This window comes from Zingiber officinale, chromosome 2A (genome assembly GCF_018446385.1).
Source record: "Zingiber officinale cultivar Zhangliang chromosome 2A, Zo_v1.1, whole genome shotgun sequence".
Lineage (NCBI taxonomy): Eukaryota > Viridiplantae > Streptophyta > Magnoliopsida > Zingiberales > Zingiberaceae > Zingiber > Zingiber officinale.
The window spans coordinates 161,210,684-161,221,911 of NC_055988.1; the positions used below are offsets into that span (position 1 = coordinate 161,210,684).

The 11,228-nt window shown below is 35.2% G+C and overlaps 1 protein-coding gene across 1 annotated transcript; it reads right to left on the reverse strand.

The window, feature by feature from the left end:
* Nucleotides 1-6,503: 6,503 nt before the first annotated feature.
* On the reverse strand, nucleotides 6,504-8,995 carry LOC122042943 (pentatricopeptide repeat-containing protein At4g21065-like). Its single transcript, XM_042603342.1, has one exon. It carries the CDS (start codon nucleotides 8,942-8,944, stop codon nucleotides 6,590-6,592), a length of 2,355 nt encoding a protein of 784 aa, XP_042459276.1. The 5' UTR covers nucleotides 8,945-8,995; the 3' UTR covers nucleotides 6,504-6,589.
* Nucleotides 8,996-11,228: the final 2,233 nt, after the last annotated feature.

The window sequence follows — 11,228 nt, forward strand, 5'->3', positions numbered from 1 at the left end:
TTCCTGGTGCTGTTTTTCTTATCTTGTATTACATATTGCTATGATTTTGGGTTTAAATCCTTGTGTTGTTTATGTTTGATATGAAAGAATTGTTCCTTCTTTTCCTTTATTTCTTGAAATTTAGGGTTTTGAAACTCTTCGATCTTATGATTGTTTTGTTGGCAATATTGTTACATCTAGTGCAAACCTACTTGACCTTCCCTAGTTCGATTAGCAATTAGTTGAAGCCTTTGCACTAAAACTAACTGAGCATTACATTCTTCGAATTTCAGATCATATGGTTCAAATAGATTGGGAAGAAGTGGGTCGAGTTTATGTTCTTCGCTCCATTGACCTCTTCAATGATGCTTAGGGCACTCGTATCTAACAGCTCTGTTTCGATTGTGCGATTCTTAATCATGTTGTGAAGACCGGTCGGATAATGAAAGGTGAAAATAGTAGGATTAGTGGGGGATCAAATCCTCACCCCCACCACTATAATGAAGTGGTGGGATAATGGAAGGTGGAATTAGTGGGGTTAATAGGGGATTAAATATTCACTCCACCACTATAAATAATCCCACACCTATCGGGGAGAAGGTTGGATCATAAGAGAAGGTGGAATCTCGATAGATTCATGTTGTGCAAGGAAGAAGAGGTCACCGCGGTAGCAATTTCCAAGGAAAGGGTAAGTGAATCTATTATGCAAATTTTATATTATTTTTTTTTTTTGAAAGAAATGGTCTTTTATTCCCTGCAATTATTTTGCTTTACTTCTGAACATTCTTGATTATTAATTTCCGTTATTTCCGTAATTTTATGCACTAGGTTGATCATGAACTAAATGGTAGGAATATGTATTCTGAACATATTTGACATCTGATTTCTGACTTCTGTGATATTTCTGATCTCCGACCTCTCCTCTAGGAGGGATAATTCTAGAGGGCTGATATCAGTTAAGTCATGCGGAACATGATCCAATTTAAGTGTCCATGTGAAAATTTGTATCTAAATTGTGTTATTTTACTACTGCTTCTCAAGAATTTTAGTATTTGTGTGGTGTCCCCCACTTGTTGAGTGATTCCCAAATCGTTCACCCCGTCCTTACAACCCATTACAGAGAAAGATGAAAGGGGCGCCGAGAATGAGAACGAGGATAGAGAACAAGCCAAGTTCTAGGGATGGTGAACCAGCGCAAATTTCGGGCAGGAGGACTAGAAATCTACTGCAGTTACGAATTTCTTAATTTAGTTAGGAAGATGTAATTTAATTTGTTGAGCGGTGAAAATGACGTACTTTTATGTTAGATATGTAAAGATTGATTTTATGTGGTAATTACTATACTACTGAGAGTGATTATTTTCGAACTTTGGGTTGAAAGTAATGCCAATGCCAGTCCCGGTCATGGGGTGTCACACATATTCTTCTTTTAAATCAATCAAAAGCTAAATTCTATTAAAAAAAACATTTTACTAAAAATTAGGATGAGTTTTCATACAATGATTCGATTTTCTCATAGAATATATCATACACCACTGTGTTCAAATTATTTATGATGTTGAATTATACACTAGAACCTTTTGTATGGCTGAATGACCGGGTCAGTCCTCTTCAAGATGGAGAGGATTAATCTTTTGAAAGAGAGTTGGATACCTGATCAAAGAAAACTCTTCTTTGACCATATTTATACCACCTTGGATCAGTTTTGAGAAAGCTGTTCTTATAGTATTTTAATCAAAATTGCTCTTTTAAATAGTACGATTTCGATTAAAGTTATTTTAAAATAAAAGTAAAATTTGAATATTTTGGATATCAAATTATAAGTAAAATGTTGTTTTGATATTTTTAAAAGATGAGTGTTTCTTTTACTATATGGATAATAAGAGTATTTTTTTAAAAAAAAATTGATAAATTTGTTTAGGGTTAAGTTCCTTAAGAGTGCTTACACTTTTTATTGTTTTGGCTGAAGAGTTAGATACCTAACTATTTTTTTTTTTAACTTAGATATCTATTTTTGCGAACTGACTATTTTGGGAGGTGATGAATCTGATCTTATGAAAATTTCTTATTCATCATCAAAGTAAATCAGGAAACGCTTAAGAAGGTACTCATCCAAGCAGTCAACGTTCTTAGGTTTATTGTCTCACTAGAGAAAAATCCCTATAGTATGCTAAAGTTGGGATAAAACCCTTAGATGTCTGGTAAACCACTTGAAAGGTCTAACCATTGCACCATATCCCTTGGGACATAGACTTTTTTGTTTTGTATAAAAGATGTCACTAGGTTTTTAGATTCATTATTTCCTTGAATATCTAGCTTTTCGAATAGACTAATCCTGAAGGTGATCGGTTCAGTCCCACAAAATTTTTTTACTGGCTATAAGGTAAATTAGAAAGCGCTCGCAGAAGTATATCTAAACGAACATCATTCTTAGATTTGTTGTCCTACTTAAAAAAAAACTCTACAGTGTGTTGCAGTTGGAATTCAAATTTTAGATGTCTGATTAACCATTTGGAGAACCTAACCGTTGCACTGTAATCCCAATGACAAATACTTAACATTATTTTCTTTTATCGTAATCTCAGGGACACAGATACTTAATATTATTTTCTTTCATCGTAATCCCAGGAGCATATACTTAACATTTTTGTTTTGCCTAAAAAATGTCACTAGGTTATATTAGATTTGATTATTTCCTCTTTTATCTTTTCTTCATAAAGTGACCATCAATGTTTGTGTGCTTCATTATACCATGATGCACTAGGTTATTCACAATATTGCTAGTTGATTGATTATTACAAAATAGCTGAATAGGTTCTTCAATAATGAACCTTAACTTCTTTAGAGTCTTCGTAATCACACACCTTCACATATACCATGCTTCATTGCCCTAAATTCAGCTTATGTATTGTTCCTTGATATAATAGTTTGTTTCTTGTTTTACCAGGTAATTAAGTTTCTCCAAACATATGTGTAACAGTCGAAAGTTGATCTTAGATCTACTATTGATTTTCCTAATCAATATCACTATAAATATATGAATTTGCACACAAGCCTTATATTTGTTTTTATCAACTGGTGCATAATTCACTTTGGTTCCTTGGTTGATTGTTGAGTCTATAGAAATGTCTACATATTGGATATTCCAGTTTCTCTCAAAATGTAAATGTCCTAAACATATTTCGAGATCTCTCGTTAATTAGTAAATTTGTCAAAGCAAACTCTTTGAGATTTTTTTGAGTCCGTATAATGATTGTTTTAAACTACAAACTTTGTTGTTGTGGCTTGCAATGCTCATGCATACTTCTTCTGCCAAGTCGAGAAAAACATTCTCGGCATCTAATTGATGAAAGGGTCCATCAAGTTTATTGGCGAAAGTTTCTTCATAATTAATTCCATAAAATTGTGTGAACTTCTTGCAATGAATAGAGCCTTGAATTAACCAACATTGTAGTATTTTGATCGATTAGTGCCTTGGGAACAAAGATTAACAATTGGAGAAGAGAACCGATAACAAGCTAGATTTCGGAAGCTCCCAACTGAGCAATTTTAGGACGTTGGTGGCCAAGCGCTCCTTGTCTTCCCCATATTTAATAAAAGGGTTTTCCTATCTAAGGTCAACACATGATCAGAGGTGTCGGTCTTGTCCTAGTAACCTCCCTCCGATTCTTAAGTGAGAATTTGAAAGAGGAGAGTAAAATGAAAAAAAAAAAAAAATGATTATACGAGTGGGCCTACCTTCTCCTAAATTATGACATTTCATTTATAACTATTATTATGTAATGATGCTTTTATCATATTAATATTCTCCTTCTATAATGGTCATCGACCATCATTAATATCTTTTAGTTTAGCAATAATCATCTGAAGTCTCCACTAATAATGATAATTATCAATAGCTTTTATTCACCCCGAAACAAATCAAACCTATGTTTCTCTTTCTAAAATACTATTCGGCTTTGCGTCCACCTCCCGAATACTTTTTAGGTCTAAACATGCTTCTTGAACACCTCATGGGTTCAAACACATTTACGAGCACCTCATGATTTTGTCTTCGACATTTTAGTATCTTCAAATTCTGAATCCAATTCCGGAGCACCTTATAATTTTGAACCTGATTTCTCAAACATTGTACGACTCCGATTCCACTCCACAAGTACTACCTTACAAGACCCCAATACCAAATTCAACCTCCTTCCTTACGGGCTTAACCTGGTCCATCCATGACAATCGTAGATTATTACGAAGTATCAAGAACAATAACTATTCTGCATTAGTGTCTTAGTCACATGTGGATTTCATGATCTATATCTAGATATTGTGTTCAATTGACTCTTTGGCAATCTAGTCGATTATAATTCATTCAAGTCGACCAGATGCAACATCTATTAATTTCTTTGATAAGAACATCTTCAATTAATATATGCTTTTTTTCAAGTTCGAATAGTAAGTTTGTCAAAAGCTTATTGATTGATTGAAGACTAGACAAAAAAGTAAATATTACTCTACTCTCACACTTCATTTAAGAGTTATCATCTATCGTTTGTGTTTGCCACCAAAGCTATCTCCTATAGTCCTATTAGGTTACTCGTCCCTTTGATACTCCAAGCCTATAACTCATTCTCTATGTCATCTTTCACACTTTACCTATATAGTTTGTCTCCTTCTAACTATCCTTTATACTACAACCTTGATGCTCCTCATCCTGCATTCCCTCAAATATCTCATTTCATCATTCTCCAATCTCCTACAGACCTCATGTCATTGAGCCAACTAAATATTGCGTGCATCTTGCTAGCTAAGTCCTGCACAACTACGTGCACATCAAAAATATAGACAAATCTAACTTAAATCCTTAGGTAATCACATCAAAATAGCACATTTGAATCTTCCACTTTGGGCATAATTGCAGTAACAAGAGTTGGATTTTGAACCATATAAATTTCTTTGGCATGTACCCAACATGCATGAGCTAATGAGATAACAAAATTTTAACTTGTAGGAGTCAAGCTATTCACCCTAAATGGAGTTTCGACTAGTTGGGAGGAGATATATTAGTATCTATGTTTTAGGTTAAGTGGTAGTTTAGTAAGGGATTTAAGATTTTTTGTCTTCATTAAATTTAAGTGGGAATTTTTCAAAAGATTATGGGAAATTCCAATTAGCTGGTTGTTCATTCATTAAATTAAGATTACCCAAAAGAAGAAAAAAAAATAAAAACAAAAAATCAATGAAAAAAGGGAAAACTCTCATGTTGAATTTAATTTCTCAATTGATGGACTTACATGCTAATTTAATAATACATTGGAGCACATCCCATAAAGAGATCTGATTAAAGTATTCGCGGGTTTGAATTTTTAGATATGAGTTTACATGTATAGAATATGTTAATTCGTTATGTTATTAATGATGAGATGCTAACATAATTGAGTCCACCATTATATATAGGGCATGGTCCCATAGGATTAGGATTCCTAACAATTTTCACGTTTTTATTGGTGAATAGAATACGACGTTGTCATCTTAACACCCTCCAGAAGATTTGCTCATGTTTTTCTACCGAATCTCTAAATTTTGGAGAAAAATAACACAATAACACTTCTGTTGTATTCAGGTTCTATTTATTTTGTATCATCATTCACTTTATATTTATTTTATTATAAAATTCGATGGAATTAAATCTGTTGCATAAATCTGATTTTTCCTATTCATATGAATTAGATTCCTAATTCCATCATCTCATAGTAAAATAATTATTAGCTAAAACCTAGAGAATCCATGCTAAATAATTAAGCATGCATAGTGTGTGAATCATATAAATCTGATGAAGTCATTGAAATGTGTAAGAAATGAATGGAGAGAAGATTTTTCATGAAGTTGTTGCCTCAAATATTATTTAAAGAGTTGGAGCTAAATTTTTACCACTGGTCCAATGTGGCAAAGAAGTGAACTCCTGACAATTAAATTAACATCCATGGTGAAATTTTGTGATACAGCCATTTAAATATCAATAATACAACTATTAATGAAATAATCTGTGGACAAGTGTTTTATCAATAATAAATACATTTAGAGATGAAATTCTCATCGTGTGGTTGATCATATTACTTTAATATTTGATAATAATTTTAAATTTGTTTTAATTGATGATTTTGTTAGGGTTTATTATTGTAGCATTTATTATAGATCATTGGACAATGTTAAGCTTGGATGAATAAATTAGAGAGAAGTATGTAGCCAGTAACAGTTTGATCTCTTGAAGTTACTTTGAGAATATGTGTGGATTGTATGTTTGGTTAATAGGGAAAAAAATGATTAATAGGAAGATTTCATAGGAATAGGAATTGTTCTTATTGCTTTCATACCAATTGAAAGTTATTTTGGTCTAGTTCTTTGTTTTCCATGCTATATACTAAGCATTATTTATGTTCAATTTAGTAAGTTCAAAATTAGTAGTAGAGATTTGAACTAATATATTGTTACAAGTCTTGAACTATTCTAAATTGGTGTTTAGAGTTTTGGGGTTTAGGGTTAACCTATTTAACAAAATTAACCAAGTGTATAACAATTTGCATCTTGACACATGAACTTTCACAAAAGAATATTCTAGTTACCAATAATCTTTACAAGAACATGATCCGTCAGAGAACCGATGGAAACGGTTCCGATCCCGTACAACAATTACTCTGCCATATATCTGAGAGAGAAGCTTGCTAGCAGCATGGCAGTCATCACAAACCCGTAGGTTCTTTACGATTCTTAATGGAGTATTCGGAGGTGTACTGATAAGACCAAATGCCATTGCCAATTTCTCACTATGATAGTTAAGCACGGTCTCCTTCTCTTCATCATCTATGTTAAGAAACACGCCCGACGTATCAACAACATGCCCTGCCCGTTTAAGCTTCTCTAGCATCTCCGCAACCATTGCTTGAATCTGATCATGTAGAGGGTGTGAAGCATCATCCATCACAAACTCATGGACTACTCCATTTACCTCAATTGAGCTAATCCCAGGCACCTTCTTGATTCCTGTATCCTTCATATTTTTCCTTACTTGTGCGACATCGTTCCATCTCCGGTCAATTGCATAAATATTCGAGAGAAGTATATTGTACCCACTGTTTAGGGGTTCCAGCTTAAGAAGTTCCTTTGCCGCCACTTCCCCTAATTTTGGGTTCTTATGAACCTTACACGCAGCAAGAAGTGCTCCCCATATGATCGTATTTGGTTCGGTAGGCATTCTACATATCAATTCATGTGCTTCATCAAGGTTTCCAGCTCTACCAAGAAGATCAACCATGCACCCGTAATGTTCAACCTTGGGAATCAATCCATATGCATGCTCCATGCGATTGAAGAACTGCTTACCCTCTTCAACTAGCCCCGAATGGCTACATGCACGGAGCACTCCAATGAATGTGACATCGTTCGGTTTGACATCATGCTTCTTCATCTCAAGGAAAAGGCTGATTGTTTCATTTCCATACCCATTCATAGCTAGCCCATTGATCATAGCATTCCACATGCATACATCTTTATCAGTTGTCTGATTGAATACTGCATAAGCAGCATTAACATCTCCACATTTGGCGAACATGTCTACCAATGAAGTGGCGAGCACCACATTCATTTCTATTCCTTGCTTATCAATACACGAATGAATCCATCTTCCTCGATCGAGAGCTCCAGCCTCAGAACATAGAGAAAGGAGGTTTACCATGGTTATTTCATTAGGCTTTAGGTTCAAACTTTTCATCTGGCTGAAGAGATCAAAGGCTTGATTGATGCAATTGGTGTGTGAGTAGCCCGCAATCATAGCAGACCAGACCATGATATCCTTCTCGTCCATGCAATCAAACAATGCTCTTGCACTCCTTAAATCGCGGCACTTACAATACATATCAACCAATGCAGTGCCCAAAACCACAGATATCTTGAAGCCATACCGAAGTATGTAGCTATGAAGCCATTTGCCCAATTGCAACATTCCAGTTGATCCACACTCAATCACTAAGCTCAGCATTGTGATCTCATTGGGGAACACATTGTTATCTCGCATCTTCGCGAATAGCTCCATTGCAGCACTCAAATCCTTGAAGCGAACGCAACCGGCAACCATAGCAGCCCATGATGCAGTGCTCTTTTCATTCATCCTGTCAAAGACTCTCCGAGCCACAGAAAGACTTCCACACTTGACATACATATCAATCAGGGCAGTGGTAGCATTGACACTTGGGGATTCCTTAACACTGTTCTTGATCAGATATGTATGCACTGGTCGGCCCTTTTTGATGTCTCCGGCGTCGGCAAAAAGATTGAGCATGTTGATAATGGTCACGTCACTAGGTCGAATACCCGACAGAAGCATGTCTCTGACAAGATCCATGGCTTTGCCGAACAACTTACACCATGAATAATTCCTAATCATGGTGCTCCAAGAGACCACATCTCTCTCGGGCATTTCATCGAACAGCTTCACAGCGCAGCCCAAGGCATCGCAGTCGGAATACATCTGCATTAAGGAATTGGACACGAAGACATCCCAATCCAGTCCGGCCTTGACGACGAACCCATGGACCTCCATGCCGTGGCGGATGCTCGACAGCTGCGCGCAGGCCTTGAGGACGGAGGGGACGGTGAAGTTATCGAGTCGGGCACCGGTCTTTCGCGTGTGGGCGTAGAGCTTCAGCGCGGAGAAGGGCGAGCTGTTCTTGATGTAGGAAGTGATGAGGTGGTTGATTTGGGCTTGAGGTGAGAGAAGGGGAGCAGCAGCAGCAGTTTGATACTGCGTGCGGATGATGTGAGCGTGGAGTTGTTTGGTTTGCTGCAGCGTTGTCGCAGCGAGCTCCTTAGGAGGTGGCGGTGGCGGTGGCTTGCGAGAGGAGACGGGGAGGGTTTTGAAGCGGGAGGAGAGGAGTGGGGAGACGGGGCGTTTGGCTGGGGTGGCCATGGCGGCGTCCATGGCGGATGCTGATGGAGTGCAAGGAGGAGGAGAGGATTTGATCCGTAGATGCTAAATCATAGCGTAGATCTCGAAGAACCGTGGGCCCGGGGATCCTCGTTGGGACATTATAAAATAATAATAGTAATAATAAATAAATAAATTTTATATTTTATTTTTAAAAAAAATTGATAAATTCAATTACTCTCATTGTCTAATTTTATGATAATTGATCTAATCTCATGAAAATTTTTCACCAATTATTAGAATAAATCAGGAAGTGCACACAACGAGTAGCCTAGAAATCTAATATTATTTGATTATGCACTCCATTTAGAAGAAATTTTTTTACAAATGTGCTACTATGAGTAGGGAAAAAAAAACAAAAGAGAAGAACCCACATATACAGGTTTGAGCATTCCCATTACACCCTACTCATTTCGCTGTTCTCAAAATTTTATCTCGCTTTTTCAAATTTAAGGTCCCGTTTGATACATGGGATTCGGTACTAGATGCTATAGGAAAAGTTATAATCCAACTCAATTTATTATATCTTCGGGGGTAGTGATTGTTTATCATATTAATTATTACATACTTTATGATTCCTATCCCACTAAAAAATAGAACATAAGATAATATTTAATTCATAAAATATCACTTATTCTATCTCCTCTACCAAATGAAGTAGATAAAAAATTTAAAGTGTGTTTTGTTTGCAATTTTTTATTTTCATTTTTTGAAAATATATGTTTCTTACAAATGATGTTTGGTTTATATTTTTTTTTATCTGTTTTGTAAAAAAATATATATCATTTTTTGGAAAAATAGAAAATGACTAAAAGCTATTTTCTATTTCTTAAAAAATACTCGTTTTTTGGAAAAATAAAAATAAAAAACATGCAAACTAAACATACTCTTACTTCTCAATTTGCACTTTCCAATTCATATCAAGAGATTTCAAAGAGTATATTAATTTTGATTTGAAATAATTTAAAATTTTCTAAGTCCATAAATAAATTTTTGACAAAATCGATTGTGAACCTATACTATTTAAAAATTCAAAAGTTTTATATTTTTTGAATCAAGAAAATCCTAGAAACCTATTGTTGGTGTTAGTTAGTAAGTATTATTATCATATACCTTATAATGAGTTGTGATAAATTTTATTAAGTTTTTATAAGTTAAAAAATTTATTATTCTCGCCGGAGGACATAGATATATTAAGGAGGCTTTCAAAAATAGGTTGATTTGATTTAGAGTAATCTAAAATTTTCTAGACCCATTAACAAACTTATAAAGATGAAACTTATTGATGAACACCACAAAATTCAGAATTTTAATATTTTTTTAATCAAAAGAGTTCTATAAACCAGGGTGTTATTTAGTATCATTGTATTCTACATTATAATGAGTTTGTTAGAGGTGAAGCCGGGTAGTCAATGATATATAATTTTAAAATAGTCAATAAATATACCTCAACAAAATTTTATACTAAAATTACAATTTTCATGACGAAAAGTCATGATGTGAAATCATTGCATAATAACTTCATTGTCAATTCCATTAAAAATATTTTTCACAATGTACAAAACATATAAATATTAAGCCAATCATTCCCATCAAAGTGATTTATCCCAAGTGGTAAGTATGGAGACATATGTTATCTAGGATTCTAGGTTTGAGCCCCCTTAATTAGTACCAAATAATTCCCTCTTTGATGGGACCTTGATTAAGGTGCTGTCTTGGCAGTGGGACCTCTTATTAACATAATGCTACTATGTCTCCGGAGGTGGGGTTAATCACTATAAAAAGTTTACTTGGAAAATTTTCTATCGAAGTGACTTATCCCAAATGGTAAGCATGAAGACATGTGTTGCCTAGGGTCTCGGGTTCGAGTCCCCTTAGCAATAAATAAATCCTCCTTTGAGGGGTCTATTAACTGAAGATAAAATCCCCCTTTGAGGGGTCTATTAACTGAAGTGCTATCTCGGGTATTGTGCTTTCAAAAAATTCCTTAAGGAGGTTTTTTGATATGGGGTCATCTTGGCGGTGGGGCCGATCACTATAAAAAATTTATTCGAATAATTTTTTTTGTCAAAGTGACTTATCCCAAGTGGTAAGCATGGAGATATATGTTGCCTGGGGTTCCAGGTTCGAGTCCCCTTAACAACAAATAAATCTCCCTTTGAGGGGTCTGTTGACTGAGGTGTTGTCTTGGTAGTGGGACCTCTTATCAACACAATGGTATCGTACCTCCAAAAAATCCCTTAGGGGGTTTTCTGATATGAGGTCATTTCGGCGGTGG